The 17,634-nt window shown below is 44.5% G+C and overlaps 2 protein-coding genes across 5 annotated transcripts in view; one reads left to right on the top strand and one right to left on the bottom strand.

The window, feature by feature from the left end:
- Window positions 1-270: 270 nt before the first annotated feature.
- Window positions 271-6,539, bottom strand: lztfl1 (leucine zipper transcription factor-like 1; the record flags this gene model as incomplete). 2 transcript variants are annotated; one of them, XM_079754804.1, is made up of 10 exons in its annotated part: window positions 6,319-6,539; window positions 5,921-6,045; window positions 5,471-5,665; window positions 3,971-4,028; window positions 3,650-3,721; window positions 3,475-3,540; window positions 3,118-3,195; window positions 2,575-2,751; window positions 1,509-1,612; window positions 271-1,371 (listed from the first exon to the last, which is right to left on the bottom strand). In XM_079754804.1, exons 1-10 carry the CDS (start codon window positions 6,319-6,321, stop codon window positions 1,353-1,355), a joined length of 897 nt encoding a protein of 298 aa, XP_079610930.1. In that variant the 5' UTR covers window positions 6,322-6,539. The 2 variants fall into 2 exon arrangements, with proteins under 2 accessions (XP_079610930.1, XP_079610929.1); XM_079754803.1 differs by lacking the exon at window positions 271-1,371 and having other exon boundaries at window positions 1,448-1,612.
- A 2,804-nt stretch (window positions 6,540-9,343) lies between these two features.
- The window catches only part of dnajc13 (DnaJ heat shock protein family (Hsp40) member C13), a 50,314-nt gene continuing 42,023 nt past the window's right edge, over window positions 9,344-17,634 (top strand). For 2 of the 3 annotated variants that reach the window (XM_079754398.1, XM_079754400.1), the window contains exons 1-2: window positions 9,344-9,483; window positions 12,541-12,621. In XM_079754398.1, coding sequence (XP_079610524.1) covers window positions 12,554-12,621 — 68 coding nt within the window. In that variant the 5' untranslated portion in view covers window positions 9,344-9,483; window positions 12,541-12,553. Of the gene's footprint in view, window positions 9,484-12,426; window positions 12,622-17,634 lie in introns of those variants that run through there. The other variant, XM_079754399.1, reaches the window with a different exon arrangement.

The following is a 17,634-nucleotide window of genomic DNA, read 5'->3' on the forward strand; positions in this document are numbered from 1 at the left end:
TATTGACTTGTTTGTGTCTTGCATGGTTTTATGGCAGTTAATTATGGATTAGGGTTATCATGAACCTATTTAACATGCGTTGTTTTTCAAATATGCTCTCAAAAGATCCCAAAGGTTTATTATTATTATTATCATTAATTTAACCTTGTATGACAAATGATCTGCAAGAATAATTTGCACACAATAATGAAGTAAATAAATGGACAAAACACAACATCACTTAGTTGATTGAAATTATTTTGCTCCCCAATTTGGTTACAGCCTTGGTTAGCCTAGATTTCAGATGATACAGATAAATAAAACATCTAGGATGTATCACACTCCACAAGAGCATTACATCATCAGGTCAAATACCTCACTTTCGAATAACAAGATACATTTTTTTGGGATAAAAATATCATATGCACTCCTCTCTTCTAGGTAACGTTGAAGTTCAAACTTTCAGGATCACTATCGTTCCTTACGTCGATTTTTATAATGATATACAATGCAATATAGAGAAGAGCATAAAATAAAAATGTAAGAAATCAAAGTAAACATTTCATGGATACATCCAAATAGTAGCTGTAACACCACTGTTGAAAAAGCTATCTAGATGGACTCTATTATATGAAGCTAAACGTTTTGTAATGGAGTGTGTTATAGAAGAGATAGAATATGGGTTTGATTCGAAATGCAAATCTGATATCTGAACGCATTCGTTATGGCAGTACAGGCAGTAATGCCACCCCCTAGTGGTGAGAGGGTGAACTATCCCCTCTCTACACCCTTACGACCTATCACGCAGACACATAAAACACACAAAGGCCTCCTTCAAAAGGACAAAACGATTTGGATTAATATATGGATTACTAATCTAGAATTATCCAGATTAAGACCAGGGAGAGGACAAAGGGAAGGGTTATTTGCATAGACCACTGATGGGGGCATGTGTACTTGTGGCGGGAATGGGAACTAAGAATGAATCTGGAACAAGGAGATTTATTCTAACCCAACACTAGGAGGAAGGATCTCAATCAGGGGATTGCCTGGTTTTCATTTCATTACTTCTACCAATAGACCTAGTTAAAGCTAGCCTACGCCCAACCCAAACCGGACCCACGTGAGATTCTCTATACTGAAACCTACAGAATTCTAGATAAAAGCGTGACAAAATAGAAATGATGTTGAGGATCGCTCTCTCTTTTAATGTCATTGGGTCTCTGCGTGGCGAGGTGCGGGATCAGGTGGGGGCACGTCTTCAAGACGTTCCGCGTGGTACGGACATTTATCAAAGAAAAATCGGTCCTCGCTCGCCTTCATCGTTGCCCGTTGTTGTACTACGTCGGTTGCGTGGGGGGGGGAACAGCATCTCATTCGTCTGACTCGTACCTTTACGACACACAGACAGAGACAAAGATGACCATGTACAACCTAGCGATCTTGCATGATATTAGCCTCATGCTAGCTAGGCTGTAGCAGTTTCCGTGTCAGGTTCGGGTATGGCTGCATCTGATTGGCCTTCGTACCTCTGCAGTCGTTTCCTGATCTCTTTGATCTGCTCGTTCTTCTTGGTCAGGATCTCCTTCATGTTGCGGTAGGCGGCAGTCTGCTGGAACTTCTTGTCCAGCTCCTGAACACACAAACACACTGACAGTTTTAGCAAAGTACTAGCATTTATACTTACTTTATTATGTAGCATTTCTCACATGTGTCTTTATGCATTTATACCTATCATTACACACTGGTAATGCATGCCAATATGCCCCCTAATGCTAAACGCACTGGCTATCAAAGTAGAGAGGTAAGGAATGGTGTAACTGTCCAATTGGCCAGGACACCGAGGTTAGCAGTAGCACCCATACTTATGCGATGAGTTTCAGGGGATATTGTGACCACAGCGACCTCAGTTTAAGGTCTCGTCTGACTCAGGGGGGGATTATTAGGGGGGGATCTTTACTGTACCGACAGCGATATATTGTTTCACTTCTTATGATAAATGTACTTATTGTAACAAATGCACTTATTGTAAGTCGCTTTGGATAAAAGCGTCTGCTAAATGCCCTAAATGTAAATGTAAATGTAAATGTATTAGGGGTGAAACGCAAGTGGAGGAGGGTTAGCGTCTGGAAATTTGGGGATGGAGGATAAGGTTTAAAGATCGGGGTAGACAAGGTAAGGGAGTGGGGTGTAGGGTTAAGGCATAGACATGCATACATAGACACCACATTGATCTTTGGGTACGTTGACGTCCCCGCCGTATTGGAAAGACTTGCAAGTAAAAGGGGGTTTTCCTGGATAAAAAGCTATATAATCGTGCCATTTCTCAACTGATGAACTCAATGAATCATATTTGTATTCTTATTACAGCATGTCATGTTATAAATATTTTACACATTACATATAATAACAAATTAATAGAATACAATTCTGCTCAGTCTACATAGATCGTAGATTGAGCAGAATTGGCGTACACGTACATCATAATGCCATCCCGGCGTCTATGAACATATGTTTATGGGGCCGAGGCTAAAAGGTCAGGGATAAAGGGTCAGTGGGGTAGAAGGGTCAGGCAGCGGGGGTCGGTGGTCAGACCTTCTCGGCCATGGCGAGCTGCTCCTGGACGCGCAGCAGGTCGTGTTTGGCCGACACCAGGTTCTGCTGCAGGTCCTTCTGAGAAGCGGCGTTCACGTTGAGCGTGCGCTCGTAGTCCTCCTTCAGGGCCGCCACCGTGCTCTCCAGGCTGCTCAGATCCTGCTCCCGCGTCGCCCCCTGGTGGCAGGGAGGGGAACACGGCTGGTTATTTTTAGGCTCCGTCTCAAGCAGAGCATGGGCCTTGTTAACCTAGCGGCCATCTTGGTGCTAAACGTAAAAGCAAAATTCAACCTTAAAACACGCGAACAAAAATAAAAGCTGGTCAATCAACTAGCGATGGCTTATACCATCGCAAAAACATAGCAGAACATAGCATGTAAGGAAACCACAGGAGAGAAACCGTTTTGAAAAGCAGGAAACGTAAAGCATAGCAAAGGAAAGAACAGCTTGGAGGGCAGAGAATGTAAACCATGGCGCAGCAGAGGGAGGAGGCAGGACTGAGAGGAGGAGGGGGGGACAGGGACAGGGCAGGAGGACGGGTACCTGCTGGTCTCCCTGGACCTTCTGCAGGTCTTTCAGAGCTCGCTCGGCCCTCGTCTTCTCATCCAACACATTCATGGCCTGGAACACGCAACACACAGCACTGAATTATCATCAAAGCAGTAACATTGGGAGTGTATACTAATGGGGTGTTTAATGGGGTACATGGGGATAGTACAGTGGGTAGAGTGGCTAAAAGTACTTGGTTGGAACCCCAGAGTCTGCATTCTACCTGTCAGCATCCTGCAGCAGGATGCAGCCCAAGCCCTATCGCCTATCTAACAGCTCGCTGTCATTCGGCTCAATAGGTCAAATGCTAAAAGAACAAACAAACAAGGTGTAGACAGAGTGTAGATCCACCTGGGACTCCAGGTTCCGCAGTCTGGATTTCAGCTTCTCGTTTTCCTCCTGTAGTCTTGTGATCTCCTGGAGAGCGTGGTAGGAAGACAGGTGTTGCATTACGCTGCGTTGATATGATTTGGAATATGAAGGTGAACCAGACTCCGAACCAGAGTTTGCGGGGGTCAGGGTTTACCTTGTTCAGAAGCTCTGACACACCCCCTTCGTTAAGAGGCACTAGCCTTGGTTTACTGCTCTCCTGGTTCACCTTGGTGATAAATAACATGCAATAAGTCATGAATAAATACATAATAGGTCATTACGTTATATTTATTACAGTCAGCCCTTATAATGTAATCTCTTGTGTCCTATCGGAGGATTGGATTTGTCTCTTTTTATGTGATGTTTGCTTGCGTTTCTTCTTATTTCTTTCTGTGTGTACGTGTGTAAGTTCATGTGTCTGGGTGTATCTGCATGCATGTGTGTGTGTGCACATGTGTGAGGGTGGGGTACACACCTTGTTAGTGGTTTTAAAGTCAGTCTTCTCAAACTCAGCAACCTTCTCAAGCAGCTCCCTGGAGAAAGAACAACAAATAATTTAAGGAGGACTCCCTCTTAAACCTGTCAGCAATATTAAACACTGTTTATTTTACTTTACAAAGTACCATTTACAATATGTTATTTGGGTTTGATGGATGATTAAGTTATAAAAGGTTATTTGGGTAAAGAGTTAGGGTTAGATAGATTGAGTTACAGTTAATCCGGTGAAGGGTTGGTTGGGTAAAGGGTTTGATAAATTGGCATGGTTAGTTAAGGTTAGTTAAGTACGGCTAGATAGGGTTGGTTAGGTAACGCTACCTACCGTTACTTGGATAAAGATTTACAGTTAGTTGACAGTTAGTTCGAGTTAGGTATGTAAGGCCAAATAGGGTTAAAGTTTGGGTTAGTTACGTTGAGGTAAATTGTTTAAGGTGTTTAGAGAAGGAGTTATGGTTAGGGTGAGTTATATAAGGCATAGAAGTAGGATATAAGTAGCAACAATTCACCAATTCAATACGAAGTTGTACTCCAGGCCAGTGTGTTGAATACGTTCAACTATAAACAGTCAAATGTATATCTAGCTGGTTCTGTATGAGGGAACCTCATCAAGCGCCCTTCTGTGACCTCTCCAACCCCATGACTTCACCGCGGGGAGTCCCACGTACCCCCGAGGGAGGAAACAATAAGGCACTATCCATCCCATGCACAGTGACAGTTTGAAACTACGAACACGGGCCGACCCTTGTGGTGAAGGCAGCAGGTCCATGTTGAGCTTTATGTGGTCCCAAAACGGTGCTCACCGCACGTAGCTCTGTGGTGAGGGGCGTACGCAGGGCCTCTGTGACAACACACCCACGACAACACCGAGGTTCCGCAACCTACAGACACTTTCTCACAGCTTCTGTTCTCAGGGTTATATGCAGCTGGCGCTACGCTCAAGTAAGGAGGACAGGGTGGCAAGGAGGGTGAGGAGGGCGGGGGCGGATAGAAGGGCTGGAGATGGAGGAGTGGAAAAGGAGGAGAAGGGTACGGACGAGGAGGAGGAGGACAGGTAAGTGGGGGAGGAAGAAGAGGGGTAGGGGGGAAAGGAGGAGGAAAAGGGTGCAGGGAGGAGGTGAGGGTCTGCAGAGGAGGAGGTGGGTAAGGAGGTGGGGGAGGGTGGAGAGGAGAAGTTGGTAGGGGAGTTTGAGGGTAAGAGGCCTGTTCACAATGTTGTGGTCTATGTCGCACTACCTCATCTGCTTCGCTCCAGCTGATTTCAGGGGCAGATAATGGCGACCCCACCTACTGAACTAAAAACATCCACCTAGCTAGCTAGACCAAATCCCTCCAACTAGCCTGCGACAAACATCCCCCCAGGGAGCCATCAGAACACCTAGCATGCTTCAAGCCGTTCACGCACTCCACCTATTCTCCAGTTGTTTGTAACCTCCAGTTGGCGAGCAACATGCATCCTCATTCGATCCAAGCTCCCCACCTGTTCTCCAGTTCGGAGATGTCCGTCTGCAGCCGCAGGAAGAACTTGTCAGCCTGGGAGAAGAGCTGGCGGAGCAGCAGCACGTTAGTGTGGGCCGTGTTGATCAGCTCCGTCTCCACCTCCCCCCCCACCACCGCCTGCAGACCCTCCAGCATCTCACGCACCTCATCCACTGTGAACGTCTCCTCCACCAGCCTGCAGTACACAATACACGCACGCACCCAACCCAACACATCCGATATACACAATGCACAGACATACAACATACATTCACAAACAGACAAGCAATAAAGGCCAAATTGCCACACGCACACATGAAACAGCCAAATATAGACACAGATAGAACACATGCAGACACATACATGACCCATTAGATACCAGCACTGATTGGAACGATATAAACCCAATACATTGAGGATTATATCCATTGGCATTTGACCTATAAAGCACCTGCTGTCCTTGAGTTCTTCAAAACAAGTGTCGATTGTCTTCAGCCTCAGGACTCTCTTTGAACGGGCAAACCGCATGTAACTGATGACCTCATTCTGGTGGTGCTCATTAAACCCGAATTCAGCCTGCACAGGGAGAGAAACACAGTGGCAATAACCACATTGGAACTGTGCAGCTACAAGTGGCTCCAGCTGAACTTAGTTGGGCTCTCCCAGCGACAGGCTACAGGCCCTGTTCAGATAAGCTGCATACACTACTTCAAGGGTGGACTATGTCAACTGTTGAGATTTAAGGTTAGAGGATTAGCGACATGATTAGAAAAGTGGTCTGTGTGTCCATGGTTAGGTCAATGCACTCAGGAGATATATCGAAGGGCACGAATGACGGACGATACTTACCATGGTTTTCAGGACGCTATGTCACTAACGTTAGCTAGCTTGCAGGTAGAGCGTATTCAAAACACTGAAATTCAGGTTATGAACTTAGTCTGAGAGACCGAACAGGGGCTAGACGTGTGGCCTGAGGAAAGCTCGGAAACAACGGCGTTTATTTTTAAATCGGTCCAATGCTTAAACGTGGCTTGGTCGAAATGTTAGAAGATTATCCGAAGATTTGCTAGCCGTGCTGTCCAGTGTTGTGTCTTCAGAGCGTGCCTTGGTTACGGGGTGGCGTCATTGCCTTGGTTACCAGGGATGCGTTCAGCGGCACTACGTTCGCCAGGTAGTCCATCCGTTTGTTAACGCACAACGCCGCGCATGTACATCGTGATGTCACATCAAAATTACCGCCAAATAACTTCATCCAAATTTTTCTTTGCTATTATGAAATATGCTTAAACTCAAACATTGATAGCCCTGAAGTACGCCTATCATATTGTACTGATAGGCCTACTTTAGATTCAGAAAAAGTCTATCAACAGTGTGACAGAAAATAGTATTTGACGTGGATCACATCAACACCGCAAAACAAACACACTTAAACTTAAAACAGATATAAAAAGTAGCAAAATGTTTTTTTAATCGATATCAAAGGTCTATATTTCAAGTATAGAGCAGCATATCAAAAGAATAAGCATAATAATATATGTTTTACATTATAATATCTAATAATTGATATTACGATGGTATTGAAATGTTGTTTTATTATCAATAATAATGATAATCATCATTATAATAACCAAAGTCCTGTATTCATTCTGGCTGGTGAAGTTTTTGGATATTTTATGTAAGATAACACAATGACAAAAACATGACAGTAATCTAATCAAGACGCCTCTAATCTAATATCCTCGTTTTAGAATGCACCTTAGAGTTTGTTTTATTTTAGTCAAAGGTCACTTTTGAGAACTGTAATGTTAGCGCCTAACTGTTTTATATGATCCAGTGAAGGTCATTGAAACGGTGAAATGAAATTATAATTATTTATTATAATGAATTATTAGTTTTTTTCCATGTTTCCACACACACACACACACACACACACACACACACACACACTCACACACACACACAAACACACACACACACACACACACACACACACACACACACACACACACACAGAAACTCTAATGCAATTGACCCGTTTATTTGGTAAATGTTATTAGGCTATACACTGTTACAATGTTATGTTATGTTACGTTATGTTAATCTGCCCCTTGCCAAATACTACAAAGCTTGCCAAAATCTACATAAACCGATTAGGCTACGTTTGTAACGTTTTCTTAGTAACATTATTCCGAATTTCAAAACTACAGCGCAGAGCCGCCAGGTGAACTGAGTGCATGTGACCCAAATAAAGAAGCTAGCAGTCCAGTTGCAGTCCGTGGCGTCTCCTCCTTTCCTCCTGGTGCGCTTGTTTAAGAAGAAGTGTCCCAACAAAACCTCCCCCCCCCCCCCCCCATCACGCTCTATCTTTGATTGGATTACACTAACGGGCAGCGCATGGTAGCCTACTGAATCAGATGTTTCACAGCGTGACTATACCCTCCATACACCACACACACGGGCAGGACTTTCACATCCTCGGTTAAACAGAAAAGGCCAAGATGTTTCCGCTCTATCTTCAATCGCGGTGAGTCTCTCCCAGGTGCGACTAACTGTTATTTATAGACCTACGCTTATTGTTGTTTTAGGGCGGAGCAGAGCAGAAGGTTTTGTTTTAATGTGGTCTTCATCACTGGTCTCACCTTTAACTCTCTGGGGGTCTCTCGACCCCTCCATCAACACTGCTGTTGTTCAAATAGATGCAGATTTTTAACGGCGGTTTTCATCTCAATATGTCATCAATTTTCTTTAATGAGTGCATATTATGGATTTTACTTTAAATTCTGAATGCATTTTTTTGCCCACAAAAGTACAAATATAAAAAGTGACTCCCACTCCCACAAATGAAAATATATCCATTTATGGTTTTGAGGTGAAGATATCAGTAAACTACATCTTATCTTTTCTTTAATCACCTTTTTTATGGAAATACCATCTATCAAATATATGTGTGTAGCCTAACCTTCAAGTCATGGTTTGGTCGTATGAATGAAATATTGTAAAATTGTTAAAATTTCACATACAAGATTTTGGATGTGCATTTCATTAGGAATAATACAGTTTCTCATGAAATCTTCAATTCGCTCAAAGCATTTAAACGTACAAAAATTTAAAAATTAAAAAGTAGGCTACAGCACTTAAAGTTGGGAATTAGGCTGAGGATGAGTGGCGCATTGATGCAGGGTAGGAGATTCACCCCCAGAGGACGCAGTTGTCCTGTTTTTGAAATGGCACACATCAACTCAGACTATGCAAAGTTGTTAAATAAAATCATGGGTGCATTACAATGTTGTATATTGGGCGGTTCTCTTAAAATACATAAATTGCGTCGGAAATCGCGGCCAAAAGGACCTGTGTGTCGAGGATGGCATAGGCACGTTTAATCAAATAGTGCTCAAACAGTATATTTTATATTTTGCGTACATTTGTTTTGTCTTCCTGTAATGTGATATTTTAATTAATTTTAAATCAGATAATAAAGTCGAACCATTAACGTGAACACTCGGGTCGGTTTTCACTGAACATATGAGGATCCTCTTAAAGGACGTATTATCTGGTGAACAACGTAGATAATCTATTATCCTCCTTATCCTCATGTTGCAAAAGCAGGGGTGCGCCCATTTGAACCGCTAATTTCTTGTTAGCATGGCTCCACTGACAACTTATATACAGTATGAAAAATAACACTGATATGGGGTCAGTCGCCGCTACAACTAATCAATATAAACAATCGGGATCTCTTAAAATAAGAGCCGATCCGAGATCAGATCCCGTGCCGGCTCCACTTCCTGACAAACCAATCAGCTGACAGACGCATGACAGACGGGCCTCGCGCATGCGCCCTGGCACACTGTTGGTATCGGGAACATGGCAGCGTCCTGAGTCCAGGAGGGAAGACGGCGTAATTGAACACCTTCAGCATCGGCTTTGGAAAACTGAACGGCACCAGCCACACTCGGAGGAGGGCGGGGGCTGGGTGGACGGACATACAAACTCTATTTTGTAAGGATCGCGCAGGTAAATGCATTTTCGAATGACACTCTGCTCAGAGTGGATCTCCTCCATGTTTGCGCGTACTGATCGAGTCCCGCTGCTAGGACCCAGTAGCCTGGCCATAGTAGACCCAGCTAGGAGGTTAGCTGCCCGCTAGCCAGACACTCGGGTCTCCCAACAGGCCCCCCTCCCTTGCTAAGCCTTTAACAAACAGGAATAACGGAACCATTGCTCGCCATGTTGGACCCATATATCGCTAACGTCACACAGCGCTAGGAAAGCGGTGCAGTGGTTCTGGTGGGTAACACGTCCGTGTCAGGGAGCCAGGAGATCACCCTGTCCCCCGCTTGGTGGTCATATCTGACAGCTCATAACGTCAAATAGGTGTTGACGAAGATTGTGGCTGCAGATATATACGTGTGGAAACAAGAATTCAAGACGAGTTGTAATGCAACTTTTTCTATTCTGTTGGTCTGTCACAACCGTAACATTTGACGTCACGTGTTCAGATCATTTATAAGGTGATTGATACAAATGAATTATGTTTTCCCTGATATCATAGGTACGCGATAAGGCTTCTATATGAGATCAATATCTTTCATACCGTTACCTGGTTCACCTCTTTGTGTTGTGATGAATGGCCCTTGCAGCAACTATTCTGTTCAGAACAATTGTGATCAGGCGGATCGCAGAAAAACATTGACAGCTGTGTAATTAACTACTTTATATCGGAATTGCAGAGGGATAACCGAGTATGTCAATTTGATCAATAGACTGCTGCACATGCATATTAGATGGAGACAGGACACGTCGACCACGCAGCCTGTGGCATTTAAAGCTTCACTTAACGCCTTTTCAGTTCAACAAAAGCGTTTCTATGCACAATGACATTGCTATGGTTTCTATGGCTGAATGGGGTTAAAAGACTTTTAACCCCATTCAGCCAAACATATATCCTACACTGTGGTAACAATGAAGCACTGGATTTCCCTGTTTGTTGTTTGTCATGTACTCACTATTCAACATCGGTCAGCCTGCCCGCCTATTTGTCTGGTGGTGAAATGTTGTATGTTTTCCCCAGTAGGGCACGGAGCACAGAGCAATGCTAGTTTGCATTTAAAATCTGTTTCAAGGCAAGTTGACAAGGACGAATGGCCACTATGATTCTAGTGTTTGTCATAGTTAGTCACGCTAGGATCTCTCTTCTCTCACATCGATTTAACCCAGGGATCTTCCAAGTTTGCTGAAACACCAGAGCTAGTTTTGAAAGTGTGAACCAGGCTCGAGCAGCATATGACATGGCCCTAGAATTCACGTATCCTTCCGGTTGTTGACAGACCTTTTATAAAGCGATGTATTGATCCGAGCTAAAAGCTGGAAGGACAGTCAGTCACATGACCCCACCCCCTGGAATGGGCTGGGTCTTTTTATAAATCACCATCTCCACGTCCACAGACTTAAAGTGCTCTGACTGGCACCGGACCTAGTGTCTGTCTGAAGTGTCTCCGGCTACGTTGCTCCTCTCTGGGCTGCGTTCATCCTGCAGCTGATGGGGGAGAAGCTGACGATCCATAGCTCTGAGACTCCTGGCTCCGCCGGCCAGCGTCTCCATCCAGGAGGTCTATGCGTCAACGGGACCGGGGAGTATTTACAGCGAGACGGATTCCTCACTCACGGCAGGTCTTCTGCTGTCAAGGCTGTGAGGCTCTCGTAGGGGCTTTGTGTTTTGGGTTTAAATCCCCTATGGGGGTACGGTGACGGTACTGATGAACGGCGGGCCGCATCACAACAGACCTGTTCTGCCACCCGGCACACCACAAGCAGCGCCACGGCGACGGTGAGGTCGTCGGGAAGGAAGTGGGAGCCTATCAGAGCGCTGACGCAGCCGCTCTCGGCAGGGAGAGGTTGTAAAGCTAACGCCGTTTCCCGTGTGCTCGGAGAGGAAACGCACGTGGGCCAGATCTGCTGGCCCTGCAACTCTTTCTCTCACTTTCACCGCTTTCACTTCCATTTCCTGCTGTCGGCCGGTGCTGGTACGTTTGCCTGAACGTGTCCCAGTAGCTCCCAGTGTGGAAACCAGCGTCGCTGCAACAAATGAGGGAGTCGAAGTACACGTGCCTTGCGGCAAAACACCCTTGGTTGAGTTCTAGCTGGTATGTCCAAGATTTGGTCAATCTGGGAGCGTTTTAAAGTGACACTTCTAAATGTAAATAAATATGTGTGATGACTGTGTCGTAACATGATGGGAGGTGGATGGGTTTGTGTCCTCTCTGTGTGGGACCATGTTGATGCGTTTGATGACAGTGACGCAGCCGCTTCCGACACCGGATCTCGTTACCTCAGTTTGGATGGCAATTCCGGTTTATCTAGTGGCTCTCCTGCCTCATGTGCCAAGAGCTCCCCACAGATTACAGAATAGATAGACGTTCACATGAACGCATCAACGAATGTCGTAGACTCAAATCCTGAGACGTGGTGTGCTCTTGGTGGGCAAGACCAGACCAGTTGTTTGGTGCACAAACTGGACCTGTTACACAGCGGAGTCCAAGCCTTGTTTCCAGGAGATAACCTCGGGCTGACTTTCCATCTGCGGCCATTTCGATCCTCCCTCAGAGAATAAGTAGGCGGGGCTAACACGCAGACCCCCCTCTCCTTCATAGTGGCTACAGCAGTGGGTCTGCTCCCCATCCTCTGACTCCGGGAATGTCTTTTGTCTGTGTGAAGTGTGTGTGTGTGTGTGTGTGTGTGTGTGTGTGTGTGGCGGTGCGTTGGAATGTGTGTTACATAAACCTGAGGTGGTAACGATGGTCTGGGAGGTGATGACACAGCGTTTTAGCGGTCTGGTGTTTGACCAGGTCACATGACAGATCACATGGTGTCTCTTGGTAGGGTGCTCCAGGGAATCCCTATCCCGACGCCTCTTCCTTCTACCCACTGAGCGTTTAGTTAAACAAAGTTGGAGCCCGTGGTTACCTTTGCTGCCAGGCATGGGGGGAACTTACCGTGTTGATTTATTTTGTTCTAGGATGTGTTGTTGTGGACTGTGATTAGATAAGTGAATGCTTGTTTCCTCTGTCGTAGGTCTTTCAAGAAGATGAACGTCATCAAGGAAAACAGAGACCTGGCCTGCTTCTATACGACCAAGCACTCGTGGAGAGGAAAGTAAGAGGCCACCATTGATGTTTTCCTTCTACTGTACAGTGAGCATGGCAGGCACACAGGTTTACTGGGTCAAACGAAACTTAAGGAGAAAAGAAAGAGGCGGGGCGGAGTCAGGAGTGGGTGGGGCCGGGTTGGATGACATCATTCTATTGCGGGTTGTTCCCAAACAATAGCAGAGAAGTCTTCTGACATGAATTATATCCTCTCATTCATACATAGATTTAGACCTTTTGCCGTATGAAACAACTATGCCATCACATTTGTTATTACCTGCTAGCTGCATTAGCTATACTGCAAGCTAAAACATAAAGGCCCATTTACAGCTTAGTATGGCAGGGTAGGTTATTCAGCTCAGATCCGCAGCTCTCATATGGATGCTCTTATACATACTGTACGTTTATAGCTTGCCATCTTTGTACGTCCTAGATTAAGCTTTTCATTTAACGCTCTGTCAATGATGTATTGTATCGGTTGTGAAAACCCATTACCTACGTCACTGGATATTATTAACTGCCTCAATACTGTACTAACCAAGCCGTGAGCGTGAAGGAGCAGACTGCATGCTATATCCTGCTCCCCCTCTGAACAGCGGAGCCAATGAGATCACATTACCTGTCAATAGCAGAAGCTAAGTGGCTGATTCCTATTAAGGCCCTCCATTCATCACTGCGGTAACATAAGCTCAGAGACTTGCTCCACACACACGTGTGTGTGTGTGTGTGTGTGTGTGTATCCTTCGAAGGCCCCCAGAAGTGTGCACGACTGACCGTATTGGTTGCTTTGTTCCTACTGGACTGCGAGGTCAGAGGTGATGGAGAGAAAAGACGAGATTGTGTTGTTGGAAATAAAGAGCCCTTGACAGCAAAGGCCTGGAAACAGCTGTAACTCTCTATTGTAGTTCTACAGTCCGCTCTGTATGCTGTTGTAGTTTTACGGTGAAGTCCATTGTTTTTTGTTGTACTTTAGTTTTGCGGTGAAGTTCTGTTTCTCCTCTCAAATATTTGCGATGACTGCGTGAGACATTTTTGGCTGACATTTTTTACTATGTGTAACAAATAATATTCTTCTGAGTCCCAGTATTGATAACTTTACTCATACAGTTATCATTTGTCAGAGTATGATATTACAATCACTTAACCTATCCCCTTGGCCCCCTCTGATAAGCAGATTCAGTCTGACCGACACAGAGACTTATCTTATCACTGGCTTCCAAGCAATTATTTTATCAGTCCTACTTTTATGCACCCTTTATTAACCAGGATAATGGTATTGATTTTCATCAATAATCATTTCCTCCAAGCTAGACCCGAATAAGACGGATATATAAAAAGATATGACAACATTTAAACAAGAAGACAGACGCATACTTCAATACAATTAAGCCATCCCTAGCCTCGTTAAGCAGCCCTCCTAACGAGGCACCTCGTTAGTGCTGTTCAGCTCATGCCCCGGGGTGCAGAACCAGGAAGAGCTGTGTTACTGCCGTGTCAGAGAGACCGTCAGAGCTCTCCACTGTGAATACATCATCGCCCTCACCCCCACCTAACCATATTTACCACCATCTTTAATTAGCTCACCCTCTGTGTACTTCTGTACGGCGAGCCACTCGACAGGTTGTTGAACATCGGAGGGGACACCAGCCTTCGTACAACCCACCCACTCCAACGTTTGGTTCTGATCAAAGCGAGTGGGAATAAAGGGTTTATTTGCTTCAGTCGTTCCCTCCTGATTGATGTATGAAAGAGGACCTTATGTTTATGATTGTTCTAAACGGATTGGTTTTCTCGTCTCTTGGGTGACGAATTAATTTGAAAGATTTGAGGCGCTGTTATTGGCCCACTTGTTTCACACAGTTATTCTAAAACAAAACAGGAAGTGTTTCAATGTCTCTTTCTCAAGGTTCCTTCCTCTCCTTTCATGCTTTTTAGACGATTTTAGCACATGTTAGCGTTGTCACATGTGCGGCCTGTGAAGTCCTTCCATACTGTGTCTGGGATTAAGGGCTAAACAGATAAACATATGACCCTCTTCTCTACACCTTGTTAAATCACTGGAGGGTCAACTCTGGCATCTGTTTAATCATGTCTGAGTGTGGGGCCTTTGTGGTGCTGTGTATCTTTTCATAAGGCTACAATACCACCCGTCCACTTCATTGCATTAATCAAACATTATCAGCCACCATTCTCTCTCGATCTCTCTCTATTCTTCAAACGCTAGCCTAGACAGCACCATCTGCTATTTGTGATTTTTGGGATGTTTGTGATTCAGAGTTGGGTGTCATTATATGTATGTGGTTCTAGTTGACTTCACTCCACTTGGCACCGATTTGAACCATCAGACCCACCACTTGCTGCATGAGCTCTATTCCAGCAGTGGTGGTACTGTCCCTGCTGTTTGGTTATCAGTTTTCCGTAGTGTGTAGGTTAAAAGTGGGTGATGTTATGCACCAAGTGAGCGTGTGATTATCCATTACAAGCCGTATGAAAAAAATGCCTTTTCCTGTGTTTTAGTGAAATCACAAATGGGAGGGGCCACCTAGATGTATGATGGATAGATAAGCTTTCAAACAGCTTGTTATGGCTTATCACACTCAGAACTGGAGGCAAAATATCACATCTTTGAGGATTGTTTTGATGCATGACTGTTGATGTTTGCACCCTAGTAGCACATACCCTTGGTTGGTTAGCAATTTTGAAAAAATGCTTCTTTAAAACCTTTTGCTCCAATGCAACAATAAACATTGTAAAAACATATGTGTCCATCGAGGTTTGGTAGAAGGAACTCCTGAACTGCTCCCGCGGCGATATTTCTTAATGGCTAACTGCTTATGTAATATGTTCTTAGAAGGGCCGTAGCTCAGCAGTTTTGAAAGATACAGGAAGTGGATAGCCTTTTAAATTAGGAAGTCTATCGTAAAATGTATTCATTGAAGCTTTTTGTACCGTGGGGGGCTGTCACCGCTAGCCAGCCTGACGCTAACAAAGAGCTAACGCAGTCCCAATCTCATGACCGGGACCAATGTGGTCCATTATCTACGGTCATGTACACATTCATGCACACAAACACTTGTCTGTAATTGTGCCTCCTTCACGACCCTCTGTGCATGTCCATCAATGACATGCATACCTGCATGTATATAATGTGTGTGTGTGTCTGTGTGTGTGTCTGTGTGTGTGTGTTTGTCATGCATGGCTGTATTGCCTATGTTTGTGCACCTCGTAAATAGGAGGAAGTGTGTGTGTGTGTGTGTGTGTGTGTGTGTGTGTGTGTGTGTGTGTGTGTGTGTGTGTGTGTGTGTGTGTGTGTGTGTGTGTGTGTGTGTGTGTGTGAGAGCGCAACAGTGAAAAAGCATGACAGAGGGAATGTTTGTGGATGAAAGCCCTGTATTGCCTCAACTTGTCGTCAGTAAGTCCTTGTCATCTCAAGTGCTTTTGCTTTCCTTTTGAAAATCAATCCGTCTGATCTCACCTGGCGACTGTTCAGTAGATCAGAGAGGAAGGGGGTGGGCTTCTGCTGTTGCTCATCAAAACGTAATAATAATATGCTAATAAAATGTCCTGGTTGTAATCCAACAGAGTGTTAAACACTGTTTATTGTTCTAAAAGGTATCTGTGTTTGTGTGTGTGTGTGTGTGTGTGTGTGTGTGTGTGTAAATTATGAATTAGTTGTCCTCTATTATTAAACATTGTTGCCAATGTGCGGCTACCCTTTTATCTTGAAAGACTGTAAATGCTTTGTTGGGTTTGGGTGGCCTCTGTGATCGGTGTGTCGGTTCGCGTGATGTCATGACTCTGGCAGGAAGTGAGGCGTGGCCCTCCTTGATGCATCAGTCCTTCAGCGATGTCATCACGGTCCCATCATCCTGATTGGCTGTGACATTGCTGTGTTTGTTTTATTCAATACAATTGATGCGATGTCTGGGGGTTATTGAGGGCAAGGGTTCATCTGTGTCATCAACCCCCCCCATGGAGAATGCATATTTCACCTCGCATGTGACACCACTCAGCTAGCTTCTCGTGTTAGCCATTAAGCCAAACGTTAAACTCCAAGGTCCAAGCTCTAAACAAATACCAACTTTTATTTGAACCAAAAACAATCTCCCGACCCATACTCAACTTTGATTACATGACTTCAATTCACATGGACTGACCTAAACTGGCATTAACTGACATTAAGTGAGGCACAAGGCATAAGAATTGCAGTAGTCAATGAAAGAATATCTTGGACGGCTGTAATTCAACCTACTCTGCCCGACCTAAAATCTGCCTGTTATCTCTTGATGAACTGACTTTGCCACAATGCATTGAGTACACTCTACCCGGTATCCTCAATATCACTACTAGTGCTCTGTGGAGGAGAGGAAAATTTGTTGGATCTTTTTATTTTCCTTGTTCGGTGTTTAATATAATAGGTCAGAATGCGATAAGGACCGAGAAGGCATCTCTCATATGTTCACTGAAAGCCTATCAAGCCCTTAAATGACAGAGTTGGTGAAGGAACAGCCACAACTAGAAAACCTGTAAAATAACCTATGCCTACCGTTGATGATGTGCCATGTCGGTTGTTGAGCTGGGATAAGAACACTGCAGTGGCAAAGTTTACATTCAACTGTTTGTCCTTTTAACAAAAATTCTGCCACACTTTTCAGACATGTTGTCAATTAGTTTGGAGCTGACTTGGGCAGCGTTGGTTAGTCTAATAAGGGAGGTATTCTGTTGAACTAAGACCCATGCGTATGGTTTACCCATGTACAGTAGCAGTCAGAGAGGAGAGGGATGGATGCACTTGGATCAGAATAGAAACGCTAGTGAGGTCTGGCTGATGTCTGTTTGTGTATGTTTATTAACGTTTGAGGCCCAAGGCCAGAAAGAGCATTATATGTATAGATATAGAGATGGATGGATATATATGGGTGTTGTACAAAGAGATTTAGTTATCCTTACAGCGATTACCTCCGGCTAAAGATTTAAAAATCCCTTCAGGGGAATTTGCTTGTCCTTTTTTCTTTTTTTT

This window comes from Pollachius pollachius, assembly GCF_949987615.1.
Source record: "Pollachius pollachius genome assembly, chromosome: 17".
Lineage (NCBI taxonomy): Eukaryota > Metazoa > Chordata > Actinopteri > Gadiformes > Gadidae > Pollachius > Pollachius pollachius.